Below are 16,432 nucleotides of genomic sequence, written 5' to 3'. Positions count from 1 at the left end.
AAATCTGTTTCTCTTTTCACACCACATTCCATATGACTAACTGGTTGCCCGCTGTTTGCCATACTCATATGTGTGAAAAGTATAGCCTCGTGTGAAATACATCTGTGATGTGGTGACCTTTACAGTGGATTGAATTACTTCGTGTAACCACTTAGGATAATCTGCATCGTCGTCATAATCAACCTATTTAAAAATAAAAAGAACGTTGAAATACAAATCATTCATGTATGAAAATTTTAAAAGTATTTGATTAATACCTGATTCTTCAACCACTTGAACAAAGTGTTGATCTTTTCTTTTGTCTACGTCACTTGTGGATATACCAGGAAATGTTTCTTTCTGACTTGTGAAACAAACATGCTGTAAATTGACATTTTACATGAATTAATCTCTCTCAATTATATAATGTATACTCAATTTAAGTTACCTTTCAAAATAACGCATCAATGGATCCTCGCAATTGAGTAGAATATAGGTGTGTGCACTATGAGCGTCTTCTTCACTCGACCACCAAACCTGTTTTGATTTCCCACCAAGTCGTCCAATCTGGCTAAAGATTTCTGGAACACCAACAACTGCATATGTGGGCGCAACGTAGTACTTTTGACGCAAAGTAGTACGATGTGAAGTGAGAACTTCTCTTTTGTCAAACTTCCAGCAATTATAGAACCTTCAACTTTGGCGAGGTTCTTTGCTTTTCCCTTCAAATATTTCATGGCTCGCTCGTACTGATACATCCATCCGTAATGTCCCGGTCCACGAAGCAATGCCTCATATGGGAGGTGATAGCTAGATGCTCCATCACGTCAAAAAAGCCTGGAGAAATATCTTCTCCAAGTTGCACAATAATAGGAATGTTCTCCTGAGCTGTTCTACGACTTCTTCTTTAAGAGTGCGTGTGCTCAAATCCCTGAAAAATGCTCCAATGCCTATTCCAAAAACAATTAAACACATTGTTAGTCAAATACTATTATTGTAAACTAAACCAATTTAATATTATTTTCCTATTGTAAACTACCTGCAAGTGCTTCATGTACTGTTTGTTGAAGTAGCTCCGCAAATGCAAATGGCAGAAGTCGTTGCATAAGACATGACAATCATGACTCTTCATCCCGGAGAACTTTTGACCCTTTTCAACACATCTTGAAAGATTCGAAACATACCCATCAGGGAACTTCACTTCTGATGTCACCCAATTGAACAAAACCGACTTTTTTCTGAAGACAATCTAAAAATTGGAACGGGAACTTGGCATTGATTTTTTATATGTAACTCACTTCTTGAGCAAATATCCGCAAGTCCAACCTCGATTTTTTGTTGTCTTTTGTCTTCCTGGGAGATTCAATATTGTATTCATGATGTTTCTCAAAGAAATTCTTCTCTATATGCATCACATCAAGGTTGTGGCGCAGAAGAAGATCCTTCCAATATGGTAACTCCAAAATATACTCTTCTTGTGCCAGTTGTGATGAACACCGTAAGAATCAGGCATATTACGAGGGACATGCCAATTACCCCCCAGCACGAACTGTTTCGTTAGCTCCGTAGTAGTCGATTTGCGCTTCAATTTGTTCTCCCAGTTAGATATGGAGGAGGAGTGTCTCTCACAACCTTTTTGTGCCTAAACAATTCTTGTTTTCTTTCCGTACGGATGGCCAACTGGAAAAATCGACGGTGACAATCGAACCAACTTGTCTTTCTACCCATTCTTCAGTTGAAATGCATCTGTCGTTCCATTACATATGACAAGCTAATCTCCCATGTGTATTCCATCCAGACAACATCCCATAGGCAGGAAAGTCACTATGGTCCACAAAAGCATAGCTCGCATCGTAAAATTCTTCTTCGTTGAGCAGTCATACGTCCTCACCCCTGTTGACCACAAATCCTTCAACTCTTTTATCAGTGGTTGTAGGAAAACATCAAGTGACCTTTTTGGATGCTTCGGACCGAGTATTAATGGTCAAGAATAAAAACTCCCGTTGCATGCACATCTCCGTTGGCAGGTTGTATGGCGTAAAAAGACAGCCACAATGAATATTGTCTCCCTGACATTCCAAATGGACTAAATCCATCTGTGCATAATCCGAGGTACACATTCCGGCTATTGCTAGCAAAATTCGGATGTACTTTTTAAAATGTTTCCAGGCTCTTGCATCTGATGGATGAGTCATCTCACCATCCGTCTGAGTATGCTCGGCATGCCACCTCATCTTTCCAGCAGTCTGCTCCGATTGGTACATCTTTTCAATCTATCTGTAATTGGTAGGTACCACATCCTTTGGTACGGTACCCTATTATTCCCCTTCTTGCTGCTTGAATCGTGGTTTCTTGCAGAATCGACATTCTTCCAACTTCTCATCATCTCCCAGTAGATCATGCAGTTGTCGATGCAAACATCTATCATCTCCGAAGGCAACCCAAGACTATAAACCAGTTTCTGAATCTCATAATAAGAATCAGCAGACTCATTGTCTTCCGGCAAATACTCTTTAAATAAATCTGCCCATTCGTTCATGCAACTTTCAGGTAGATTGTGATCAGTTTTAATATCATCATTCTACTTTCTAGCAGCCAATGACAATTTAGAGAGACCTTCTCTACAACCACTGTAAAGTGGTTGATTTGCCGCATCTAACACATTTCATAAACTTTTTTGAATCTATGTTAGGTTCTTCATCTTCATCATCATGAGATACGAATGCATCAGTTACCATATCATGAACCCTATCATAATCATCTACATCGTCTGATCCTCCGATGATGGTACTATGTGCATTATGCAATTGATGATCAACCGGTTCTTCTTGAAAGTTGCTATTACTACTACTAGCTTCATTCTGATCATAACTATAACCTTCTCCATGTTAAACCAGATATAATAATTTGGCGTGAAACCTCTATTTACTAAATGCTTCCAAACATTTTCACGATTTGCCAACTTGAATTGTTACATTTCCTACAAGGACAGAATATTTTACCGCTTTCTTGGGCAGCGGTGTAGAATCTGCTTGATGCATAAAACGCTCCAACCCAGCAAGATATTCTTTCGTCACTCTCCCGTTAGCATCTCTATGCATATACATCCACCTCCGCAACTCGAAATATTTCCCAAGCCCGACATTTTTTTCACGTTTTTTTTCTTGTTGGTGTGCTTAAATTATGTTAAAACCTCCATATATATAGAAAATTTCGAATCTGGTAGTTGAATTTTGCTAGGAATTTACGACGAAAAATTAGGTTGGTGGCACAAAAACGTGTTAAGTTGGGGATTCTCGTTCTTTCCTAGTAAGTTATTTCCTCGTAAAAATCATGCTAAAATACGACGAATTTGCGACGGAAACACATTTTTCTCGGAAAAACCACGTCAACTTACGACGATTTCTACGAGGAAAGCTTTACTCGGTATTTTACAAGGCTATTACGAGGAAATTTATTTCCTCGCAATTCATCGTAAGTAATCGTAATTTCACGAGGAATAGTTTTCCTCGTTAAATTTCCTTGCTAAAACTGTGTTTTCTTGTAGTGTTGGGTTCGGATTCGGTTATTTAGATACCAAAATTTTGAACCCGTTTGGATATTTAATCAATTTTGGTTCGGGCTCGGTACTATTTTTTCGGATCGGATTCGGTTTTTTTGCCCTGCCTTATTTGTGGTGCCGTCGACATTTAGGGTTTCAAGTTAACCAACTCTCCTTTATACTCTTAGTTTCGTCGTCGTTACTGAATCTACTCAGCACATTACTCTCGGATATAAGTCCAGCTTCCCGGAGAATAAGAAGAAGAGAGTAACAATATGGCGACAAACGTACAGCTCTCCCAGAAAGAATCCGACATCCGAATGATGATTGCCTCTGAGGTTCACCTCGGAACCAAAAACTGCAATTACCAGATGGAACGTTACGTCTACAAGAGACGCAACGATGGTAAGTCTCACCTCATCATCTTTTGCTCATTGATGATTGCGTTAGGGTTTTTGAGAGATTTGTAGTAGTTACTGTGTATTGCGTGGCGGTTACGTTACTACTCTCTGAACTTTCTCGGTTTCGTTTTGTCAGGTATAAATATCCTCGACCTAGGAAAAACATTAGAGAAGTTGTACATGGCTGCTCGTGTCATCGTAGCCATTGAGAACCCACAGGACATTATCGTTCAATCTGCTAGACCATATGGTCAGAGAGCTGTTCTCAAGTTTGCGCAATACACTGGTGCTAATGCTATCGCTGGAAGGCACACTCCTGGCACTTTCACCAATCAGATGCAGACTTCCTTCAGTGAGCCTAGGTTGCTCATTCTTACTGACCCTAAAAATGAGTTCGTTGTCCCTAATGTAGTGACTTATTGGTCAATGTCTTGTTTGTTGAGAGTTTAGTGTCTTTGTTTGCAGCCAATCAAGGAAGGTGCTTTGGGGAAATTCCATTTCCTTTGCCTTTTGTGACACAGACTCTCCCATGAGATTTGTCGACATTGGGATCCCTGCTAACAACAAGGGAAAGCACAGCATTGGTTGTCTCTTTTGGATTCTTGCTCGCATGGTCCTTCAGATGCGTGGAACCATCCGTCCTGGACAGAAGTGGGATGTCATGGTAAGAGTAATATTTATTTGTCTTTTTGTGAAGTAGATAATTTGTTTTGGTTATTCATGTTTGGTATGTTTTGTTTTGTATAGATGGATCTGTTCTTTTACAGAGAGCCTGAGGAGGCTAAGCAACTTGAAGATGAAGAAGCTGCTCCTCAAGCAGATTTTGCTGCACCTGAATATGGAGTTTCCGGTGGAGACCAATGGACCACTGCTGGGATTCCTGATGCTTCGTGGACAGGAGAAGCTCAGCAGCCAATCAGTGGTAATTAAGTTTTCTGACAAGATCTAAGCTTTGGCTTTTGTATTGCTTAATCTGAATCTGATGTCAGTGTTCAAATGTTTTTGTTTTCACAGCTGCTCCAGCTGCAGATGGTTGGGACACAGCTGTGCCACCTCCGGCAGCGGTTCCAGCCGCTGGTTGGGATTAATTTTTGTGGTCCTCTTTGAGATTCAAGAGTTCTAGCTTCTTGTTTTCTTCTCATTTTTTCTCTCGTTAAGATAGATAACAATTTTGCGGCTATTTTTGTTGTTGTTTTGAATTGAATTTACACTAAATTATTTTTTTGGGCATCTGATATTTTACAAGATTCTCTTACATTACGTGATCTATCAATAAAAACTTTAACCTGCGTAAACTGAAAAGCAATTCAAGACCACTGAAATTGCTTCATAAGAGCATTAAGTTTGTTTTGCTTAATGAGTTTAATATCTTGAATATATGGTTAGTTAGATTATAAGAATTTTATCTGTACATTTCAAAACACTTTCTCTACAAGGGAAAGACAGAACTCTACTGCATCTCCTTATACTAGGAGCATGCAAGTTCTTTATTTGAGTTTTTTTGTCTACTTAAAGTTAAAATTGTATATGACACTCCAAGTTGCATCTGAATCCTGTATAGTTGCCTCTTGTTGTGTGTAGATCAAATATTATTGAGGCACAGAGATAGAAGCACCACTCATTTGTTCCTGAAATTATACAGTGAAAGAGAAGACATAAGCAAAAGAGTCATACTAATGAATATTCAGATGGTCCAGGGACTTCAAAAATAATGAGTAGTTCTCACCAGTTTCACAGAAGTTTGGCTACTGTTAGGAGACGGTCCGGGGCTGTTGATGACAAGTAGAGACTGTGTTGATTCATCAGCAAGTGTTCTTAATCTGTTCAGCACCGGCAATATCACTTTAGCAAGATCAGGTCTGTCCTTTCTCCTCAGCTCCGCGCATTGCAGCGCTAGCTTAGCAAACTCTGCAGTGTCTTCAACCGGCCAGTCCGGAACCGCCGGATCGAGTAAATCCGACAGAGTCCCTTTCTCAAGTGCTCTCTCCGCGTAATGAGTCAAACCCATCGGCGGTTTCGCCGTGATCAGCTGCAGGAAGATAATGCCGAAGCGAGTAGATATCAGATTTCACACCCAGCATCCCTGTCTGCTGATACTCAGGATCAATGTAACAGAAGGTGCCAGCTGTTGAAGTCATGCGGTACTGCGTCACGGTGTCTGCAACCGAAGGCGGGACTAATCTCGCCAAACCGACGTCAGATATCTTGCTGACGAAGTTACGGTCTAGCAAGATGTTTCCCGGTTTGAGATCGCGGTGGACCAGAGGCTCCGGTTTAGCCTGGTGCAAGAACAGGAGTCCGGTGCCTATCTCCGCAGCGATTCTGAACCTCATCTGCCAGGAGAGAGGCGGGCTGTTGCCTAATCTGAAGAGACGATCCTCTAAGCTCCCGTTGGCCCATGAACTCGTAGACCAAACATCCACCCTCAGGGCAAGCTCCAAGAAGTAGAACCATGTTAGGGTGCCTAATGCAGCTCAACACCTCAATCTCTTGCTGAAACTGAGACATCCCTTGCGCTGCGTCGGCTCGAAGGATTTTAACAGCCACTGGCGTGTGGTCGAGATAGCATTTGTACACGGGACCGTAACCGCCTTCACCGATTTTGTATTTCTCAGCGAAGAACTCTGTGGCGTGCTCGATCTCTTCGATGGAGTACTTCCTGTACCTTACATCTGAGTTTGCTAAGGCGTTGAGGGCCTTTGTTTTCTCGTCAGACTCCTTGAGAGCTTTCATCTCCGCGTTGACTCTCTTCTTTGATTCTAGTTCAGCTATCCTCTGAGCTGCTTCTGCTGCCTCCATTGCTGCTTTTGATTTTGCTTTCTCTTTCTCTGCGATGGCCAATGCTGCTTCCTCTGCGAGTCTTGCCTCTTCTAGTTTCCTCTCTTCTTCTAACTTCCAACGCTGAAGCTCCGTTGCCTGCAATTTCCAACAGGTTAAGGAACAAAACCAGAAGCTATAAACCAGGACAGGTCCTGGACAAAGCCGGATGAAACATTGGCTTTAAACCTCAATTTTTTTTAAAAAATTACATAGACATATAGATCAAAAAAAAAAATTTAAGGTCCCAAATTATAAGAAAAAAAATTAGTTGAAATTTTTAATAAACCATCTTTACCCTAAATCTCAGGGCAGGCCCTAGACCTGGGCATAATATCCGTAACCCGAAATCCAAACCGAACCCGAACCGAAAAACCCGATCCATATCCAGTCCGAAGTGTAAAAAATATCCGAATGGGTCTTGTAAGGTGGTACAAAACATATCCGAACTCGAAGTGTTATTAACCGAACCCGAACGGGAAACCCGAAAAACCCAAAAAATCCGAAAAATATCCGAAGAAACCGATCCAAATGTCCAAAACAATATACAATATAATTATATGAAACATGAATATATACTTCAAATATTCAATTTCATATTTATTTTGATATGTTATCTAACAATAAGTGTTTAAAACTTAAATAACTACCTTAAATACTTAATTATATATAAATAAATATATATTTCTTATGTTTTAATTTTAAATTTTATATTTTATTTCGGGTATATCCGTACCGATCCGATATAACCCGAATCCGAATGATATATGATTACTTTATGAGTTCTATGATGTGATACAAAACCGATCCGAACCCGATGTGTTATATCCGAACCCGACTCGTACTTGCAAATTTACTAGAATGGAACCTATGAGGTGTTATAAAAAAGAACTGAAATCCCAAAAACCCGACCCGAACGCCCAGGCATACCAGGCCCTGTAAGAAACATTACCTTCTGTTTTGCTGTAAGAGCTTCTTTGCAAGCTGTACTATACATTTCCATTGTCTGCTTCAGTTCAAGTTTCAGCCTCCTCATTTCAGACTCTACATCATCCTGCTTTTTTGGTGATTTGTCAATATTTCAATAACTCTAGCTATGTTATGTATATATTAAACAAAAAGATTTGTAAGGTCTTACCATTGCAGAAGCGGATGAAAATCTTTCACTCTCAAAGGAGCCATTTGAAAGATCAGTAGGTGAGCTTACATCAAGTGATCTCCTTCCATAGTTGGAGGACTCTAAGCTAGGACCATAGTCCATGTCAGAGTAATTAGACAGCCTTGGAGGAGTTCGGTTTGGATCACTATTGTCATATAGATTAGGGAAGATACGGTCAATGCTGGCTCTACCGGAGCTGACAAATGATATGTCTGATTCCGGAACAGATAGTTCACCATAGGACCTCCCATTGCCTCTTCTAGTAAAAGGAGATCTGTTTTTTTTTTTTTTGTCATTCATCCATGGAGTTTTAGTTTCTAAGGCTATGAGTTTTCAAGACCAAAACAAAAGAGAAAATGTACCTGAAGGAATCTGACTGATCCTCCATAGACCTGCGTTGCAGATCCTCCATGGACCTGCGCTGCTGATCCTCCATGGACCTGCGCTGCTGATCTTCGATAGACCTGCGATCTTCGGTAGACCTGCGTTGTTGAGTCTCGAAAGACCTTCTATCAGCTGCAGAAAGGAAGATGAAACACAACAGCAACTTTTAAGGTGAAAACCAACAAGTGAAGTTTTCTTTTGAGTTTAAATCATTACAAACCTCGCATGTTGGTGGCAGTAGAAGGCACAGGCTGAGGTGGCCTTAAGCTAGGTGGTTGAATAGGAGTGCGGAGAGGAGAAATGTTTGGTGCAGAACGAGAAGCTGATCTCATTGTTGAAATCTTTCCTTTGAATATGACATAAACTGTGCAGAAATCAGGCGCGGTTTTCGTTATGGTCCCTGGGACATCTGCAGGCTTGTTGAACCTGCATCTCAAAGTAACACCACCATTAAATGAAGAATCAAGATTCAACAAGTGATGAAGTAATGGAAATAAACTGAATAATTTTTCTACCTGAGAAAGCCACCTTTGTTGGAGGAACCAACCACCAAAACCTCAATGGCGGCTTGGTTTGCATATTCTACTAATGCTTTGGCTACATCATACTCCTCAAGCAACACATCTTGGCATTGTATCTATATAGACAATTCTCATTAGCTTACAATAATAACAAAGGAAACACCAAAGAAGAATCTAAACCAAGAAACTCACATCTTTGCGCGTGCAGAAGCAACGGAAAGGAAGGAATATCTCCTTGGATGCACCTTCTGGATCTCTGCATACCAATGAAGAATCTTGGCTCATCTCTGAATCAAAAACACAAACCATCAGAAACAGAACAAAGGAAAAAAGAAAAAAGAAAAAAGAAAGGGGTTTATTTTGTTTACTTGCGGAGGAAGCATGAAGAGAAGAGGCATTGTTTAGAGGGGAAGGACGAAGCTTGACATGGACAAGAATAACAGATTGGCCTCGCTGCAATAAATGATCAACGGCCCATTTAAGAGCGTGTTGGCTACTTTTGTCTTTGTCTATAGCAACAGCCACAACACCAGTGGATCCTCCACCTTCCTTGATTCCCACGCTATTGCTCTTTGCCATCCACATCTTCTTGTGTCTCTCCTTCTCTCTTTCCCACCTTCAAGATTTATCAAGGTTCACGAAAAACTTGAAAGGAAGAAATCGAAAGAAAGAGAGAGAGAGAGAGAGACGTTCGTGTGGTCTGAAGATGGATTTTCTGTTCTTTTTGTTTTTGGTCGTATGCCTCTTAAATTTCTCACTTTGTTTAATTTTGTAGGAACGCGAAATAAGAGGATGAAGAGAAAAAGAATTTCCATAAAAATTGTACGTCTTTTGTTTGTCTCTCTACGAACGCTTCTCCTTCTTCTCCGCCTCTTGACCAGAGTCTGGGGTGAACCATTTTTGTTGACCATTTTAAGTAGGTTTCCACTTTATACAAAAGTTAAATATATTTAATGTCACTACTTAACAACAAAGACTCTGTGGCCCAATGGATAAGGCGCTGGTCTACGAAACCAGAGATTCTGGGTTCGATCCCCAGCAGAGTCGTTTTTAAAAATTCTTCTGTTTTTAACATTCACTAAATGCATGTTTTCTATTTCATATCTAAATGCATTTTTTTTTGTGAAAGATCCTAACTGAAATTTTCCAGCAGAGTCGTTTTTAAAAATTCTTCTGTTTTTAACATTCACTAAATGCATGTTTTCTATTTCATATCTAAATGCATTTTTTTTTGTGAAAGATCCTAACTGAAATTTTCCTGATTGATAAACCTAATTGATCAATTATCAATTCAAACACACTTTCTCTCTCCTTTACGGCACATGGGATTTCAAGGTGAGTGTCTGAAACTTGTTGATGGATTAGGTCTCACTACATGATGTCAAAAAAAAAAAAGATTAGGTCTGACTACATATATGATTCTCTCTGGATCATGACTTACTGCTGTAAATAATGCTCTGCTTTGAAAGTTTCAAAAGGAGTGGAAACAACTTCACAAGAGATAAAAATTTCCTGGACCCGAGACATGACTGGAAAAAAGCTAGATTAATTTTGATATTATTGGTATTCTGAAAATCCTCTAGGCAAAGGGGTTAAGATTCTTCAAGAATACAACACATAAGTAGCACTTGTGCTATGTGGTATCTTTAAACGACCTCTAAAAAAAAAACAGCAGATCTGTTGTGGTGTATGATATACGTTTGATTGTTTGTTTGCATTTATCTTCTAAGATATGGTTGAATCATATGCTATATTTGAAATTGAGAGAATGATTTGCAATTTGTGAATTTGTTGTTATGCATCTGGGAATATCTATGTGTTAAATGAAGAACAAGACCAATATGTTATCAGGCTCTGGTAGCTCAACCGGCATAATCTCTCCAGGTAAAAGAAGATAGGCCAGGTGTCGAGTTCAAGAACCAAAGACAGGAAGGAGACAGTATTCTATGACCAAAGCCCGTCCTAGGTTTTATAAGGCTTGAAGCAAAAAAAAAATGTGGCCACTTTCTAAAAAGACAGAGAAGAAAATATGTAGTATAGGAGACTCAAACTCGGATTGCTCAAACAAAGACCATTTCCTAAAGTTTATATACTACCAGGCTAAGGCAGTTTTTTTTTAAATGTGGCCGGAATAATGTTGATAAATAAATCGGCCGTAAGCATGGGCTTCTTTGGCTTGTGCTAAGGGCCGCTATGATTTTATAACATTTTGGAAGACGGCGAGATGCTTTTGTTTAAAGCTCTCTTTGTGGTTTCAAAAACTCTTGTTCAATGTACTCCTTTCTTTTTTATATTTGTTTTGATATATATATTAGTCATGGATTTAGAGCATGGTTAGAGCATGATTAACCCACAATCCCACTTAGAGTCTTTTAATGATTATTTTATTAATTAAATGTAATTAAGAACCTTAGTTAAGAAACACCTTGATTTTGTGCTCAATGAGTCTCTTATTTAGGGGATTCTTAAAAACAAAAAAAAAAATCTCAAAAGATTGATCAAAGTGTTGATCAAAGATTTGGTCAAGTGTATCATCAATTGATCCCGGACAATTGTTTTGAGAAGAAGAAATCATGAGGTGAAAATTGTTTTTGTTGTATGCGACTGAACTTCGTGTGACTGTGGATGAAGATTTAGTAGATGGCGTGTGATGCCATGAAGATACAAATGCTTTCTGAATAAAAACAGACTTTGGAACTTGAAGGCAAAGAAACGTAGAAAGCAAAAAAAGATAGCTTGAAGTTAAAACGAACTGACGGGATGAGGTAGCTCACTTGGTAAGAACCCTGTGGGCTAATTGTCATGCTCACGAGTTCGACGCCAGGCGGAGGCAAACTGTCCATTCTGTCACCAAATGCGGTATTGGGTGTTGGGCCTTGTCCCCAGCCCAGGTACAGCCCTCCTGGGTGAAGTGGACCGCTGCCTAACCGGGCCCAGGGGAATGATCCACGTAAGTGGGGAATGACCCACGTAAGTGGGGAACCCCTGGATTATAAAAAAAAAAAAAAAAAAAAAAAGAAGTTAAAACGAACTTGAAGGAGAAGGGACTTGTAGAAAGAGAAGGAAGAACAAGAGAATGAGAAGGCTTTCATTACACTTTCATTACAAGATATCTAATTATATAAAGTAGTGTTTCCTCTCTCCTTAGAGTGCCACGTCATTAAGTAGAGGAAGGAAACGCTGACACGTGTCCGTAGCTTTAAAAAAGAAAAACATCACCGACTGTTTGCTACTTCTTTTTCCGATCTCCTATTAGCTGCCTACGAAACCAGAAAGCCAAGCGTTTCGATCTCTTCATATACCTTACAATTCAGTTTTTCCTACCGCTTCATCTTTAATGTATAAGTGGAAAATTTCAGCCAAAGCCGAGATCTGATTCACGCTTTATTTCTGCCACAGATCCTAACGCACGTACGACAACGAAATGTACCAAGTATTCGCTCAAATCCAAGGATACATGTTCTTCAGTGTTCTTCATGTTTGCATCATAGAGATTGACTTCGGATTTTTCCTTCTTGATTTGAATCTCATGGTAAGACTCTTTATTTTCTTCAAGATTCTGTAGTTTCTGGAGATCTTTACAATTACAAGACCGTTGATCCAATCTAAGTTTTTTGTTCCTTCTTCTGTTGCTAATAATTCAAAACTTTCTAAACAGTTGACCGTGTTATTAGCCACTACGATCGGAGCGCCTGGCAAACAACATGTAGTCTTTCGGCTCAAGCCAACTAAGATGTCCCTGACGACATGAGGTTCGGAAATTCAGATTAAAGTTTTTTCTCTTTAATCTTAGATCAGTAAAAGAGGAGTTTCTAATTTTTTTGTATATAACTAATAATTCTTTGAATAAATTTTTCTTTTTAATTTCTTTTAGTTAAGTACTTCTTGGGTTTGTTTCAGTTTTGAAACTTGAGTCTTTACTTCTTGAATAAAAAATAGGAGAGAGTGATGAAAAGATCTTCATTTGGTCACAAGATGAGACAGAGTTTCTATGATATCACTAACTCTCAAACTCAAAAGATGAGCTTAATCTTCAAGAAACCGGTTTAGCACCGAGTGGCCGGCTGATGAAGGTTGACATCTCATTCTGGATTTGAATGTCTCTAACTTGCGATCTCATTGTCTTAAATAAATTGACTGGATTTGATTTTGGTTTTATTTGAGATCAGGAGATGTAAAAGTATTGTCTTTAATCAATAAAAAAGTAAAACAATTGAGTAAGCAGATACCAGTTGTACATGGAGCAATACACAGTTTGCACACATGTCTTGGTTTAATTCAGGGTCCGATGCACCAAAGAAAACCATTCATTTTTATACATGAGATAAATTTTGCTAGAAACAAGGTGCAACCAGAACTTACTGCTCTATGCTCATATGTTTTGTCAGTTCTTCACTTCTTTGTTTAAGAATGGATATGTTTCAGGTGAAAGCTTTGCACCACGAGGTTACTTGCAAAAATGCTTTGCTTAAGGCTAAATGTTCTGAACAAGAGGTTTGGTTTCTTGCCTGTTATTTCTAAATCATCTTCTGAACTTATATATTAAACAACAAGTTGTATACTCTTATAAATCATCTTTAGGTATTGCATTTACTTTCAACCTATGTCTGTATTTCAAACTAAAGTTGGATGTGTTTCTGATATTATTCACACTTTTCGGATCAGTAAGGTGAGAACGCACCACCATAAAATGCACTAACAGCTGAGAATGTGCTTATGATTTTGGAACCGTTTGTACCAAAGAGAAGGTTATTCATTACAAGCAAATGTAGATATCTGTTCACGATCTTGCTTGAGAATTGCTATAACTATTGTTACTTATTTTATTAATTTATGATTATCTTCCTTTGTTTCCTTGATGGTTTTATCTTCCAGTCATAGTCGCATCAACTGCACACAATGTTGAGGCAGGAAAAGAGAAACCTGAAAAAAATGTCTTCGATCTAATTGTTATATAGAGCTGACTAACGTTTTATATTATTTTGATGTTGGTAAGGATTTGGGCTGGAATGTGTACAATACGCTGATTTTGATGGTCCAACATATGAGTGGGTTGTCATTAGCCGCCAGCCTAACCTTATTGGCAAGTAAGGTTTTGTTCAAGCTCAAGATGCATACACATGGTCCTAGCTGTTGTGTGTTTGATGAGAGTTTTAACTTCTTTATAGGTGAAAAGGACACTGTGGCAGTTCACACCTGTTCGTTGGGACAAAGACGAGTGGCATCCACTGCAAGCCACTTGGCATGTTATTCAAGTACTCACTATTTGCATCATCTTCTTGACAGTAGCGTTGAACACATTATTTCTCAAGTTTAGCATGTGGATCCCTTCAACAAACCCATTGATTCTCTATAGCCTGATCTTGTGGTTGCTCATAGCTAGAGCTAAAGCCCTGGAATCTGATTATGTCTTTGATGAATCTTCAGGGTACATTTATATATTCTTCTCTCTTTCTCTCTTGATCTGTCGGCCACACTAAATGCTTTTGATTTCCAGGTACTACTACAGCAGCAGGCTTAGTAGATGGCAAAGACTATGAGAAATAGAATAACCTCACTTAGGTATAAGACTGGTCACAAATTGGCAGGTCTTCGAAAGTGGTTTGAGCACACATTGTAACTAATAGGTCTTTGATTTATAGTCATAGTCATGACATTGTAAATATTATTCTTTTTGATAGATTAATAAATATGAAATTTCATCAAAAAAAAAAAACCCACCCGCAGATACTTCTCCAATATCACAAAATCAAAGATCGATAAAGAAAGCTAGGAAAATAGTTTCCCACATCAGTTATATCTCATACGTTCCAGGTTAAAGAAAAAACAAATAAGAAAATAAGATCAGAAAAACCTCATTCCCCCGCTATTTTATAAATCCTCACAAAAAACCCAGGATACAATGGTAATAGAAAACTATATCTCATTCTCTTCTGATCGAATCTGATATATAAAACCTAAAACACTATAAAAAAACTTACAATTCAGGATTAAAATGACAAAAATACTAAAAATTCGAACATAATTATTTAAATAATTGAAATTTGGTGTAGACAATATAATCATATTCACACCTAACTTAACATAAATGAAAATTTACACGAAATTAAATCTTTTGTAAAAACCGATCCATCAAATATTTTGTAAAAACAGATTTATAAGGAATATTTTAGAAGTTTCTTTATAATGTTTTTGGTCAACCATTAATTAGAAATTTATAAAATAATAACTGTCTAAATGTTTTTATAAAATTAATCTAAAACAAAAGATGACTTGTGAAACATGGAAAATGTAGTATTTGGTTATTTACTAAGCCCAGTAACCAACTTACAGAAAATAGATAGATAACTAGAAAAATAATTTTACTATCATGTGTATATTTATTATAATAAAGGTGAGTTATCTCTCTTTTCCTTGCGCCACGTCATCATATAGCATGAGGCTTAGAAGATATTCTAAGCAACTTTTATTTTTCTCATAAACGCATCCTACTCATACCTGCTCATATTTTATTAGAGAATCAAATTTTATATAAAACAAAATGAATCAAGTAAATAACAGAAAATGAACGATGTTAATTGATGGTAAGTGTTGATATGTCAAAGCGTAGGATTCTATGTTTTGTTGCAATCTTATAAGTGATTTTATTCGCATTTATTTGGTTGTAAATATTTTCCTAACCTATATAAATAAAATTTAAAAAAATAAAATTATTAAAAATGAAAATTTCTTTACAACAATCTTTGACTAATAAAAAAATACAGAAATGTGCATAAGAAATACATAGTTTACGCTATAAATAGGATTAAAATATCTGCAAACCATGTAAAAGTTTTAGTACTTCGATAATGAGAATCCAAATAGTATGTATTTCAGGGTTTTTTTTCAAAAAGTATGTTAGTTGTTTGAGGAAAATTTATAGAACAAAAAATATATAACTTAGTTCGAATGCAGCTTCGGATCTCTTCAAAGAAACTAATTTATACCAATCGATCCTCCAAATCTTGACAGAAAAAACATCTTGGTAGCTGATCTAGAATGGAACATAGAAACCATTTTGAATCTGTTCCCACGTAATTTGAAATCTTATGCTTAAGAGTAAGACCAAGCAAAAAATGGTCCATATATGCTCATATTTGTTCCTAACAAACAATAGAGCTTATTTTCCCATAACCGAGTATCACCCAACAATAAACTTAAGAAATCAGACCGATGAATCCCAGGGATAAAATTTCCAATTCGATGGCTAATGTTTGGATTGCCAATTTCTCGCCAAAGTTGAGATTTTTTTTTGGAAAATTATTCGAGTCTTACGGCTGGCGAGAACCTCAAAAAGAGTCATATACATTAATTGTTAAATACAAATTACTCAACTGCAAATGACATAACAACTCAATCATGATGATGCCATGGAAGCAAAAGTTCAATACAAAAAATTACTTAAAAACAACCTAACCAACAACTTAAATTAATAAAATAATATATCTTCATACCAAGTGCGACATCTCTATATTGAAAAAGAAGTTTTATGGAACTAATATGATCTTTATAATGCCACCAAAAAAGTGTCATCTAAATAATATAGAAAATCGATGCAGTGATTGTTATTACTATAAACAAATAGAGAAGT

General features: G+C 37.7%; 1 protein-coding gene, 1 non-coding gene and 1 pseudogene across 2 annotated transcripts; 2 read left to right on the top strand and 1 right to left on the bottom strand.

The window, feature by feature from the left end:
* Positions 1-3,744: 3,744 nt before the first annotated feature.
* On the top strand, positions 3,745-5,106 carry LOC106363963 (40S ribosomal protein Sa-1). The gene is given in 6 exon segments (XM_048765023.1): positions 3,745-3,925; positions 4,058-4,320; positions 4,387-4,425; positions 4,427-4,585; positions 4,669-4,843; positions 4,936-5,106. Coding segments are annotated over 6 exon segments (840 nt in total). The 5' UTR covers positions 3,745-3,795; the 3' UTR covers positions 5,010-5,106.
* A 183-nt stretch (positions 5,107-5,289) lies between these two features.
* On the bottom strand, positions 5,290-9,576 carry LOC106363964 (annotated as a pseudogene).
* Positions 9,577-9,776: 200 nt separating this feature from the next.
* TRNAR-ACG lies at positions 9,777-9,849 on the top strand. Its single transcript has one exon. It is a non-coding gene; the product is annotated as a tRNA-Arg (tRNA).
* The last annotated feature ends 6,583 nt before the right edge of the window (positions 9,850-16,432 follow it).

This window comes from Brassica napus, chromosome C8 (genome assembly GCF_020379485.1).
Source record: "Brassica napus cultivar Da-Ae chromosome C8, Da-Ae, whole genome shotgun sequence".
NCBI classification, from domain to species: domain Eukaryota; kingdom Viridiplantae; phylum Streptophyta; class Magnoliopsida; order Brassicales; family Brassicaceae; genus Brassica; species Brassica napus.
This window is presented reverse-complemented; position numbering and strand designations above follow the sequence as displayed.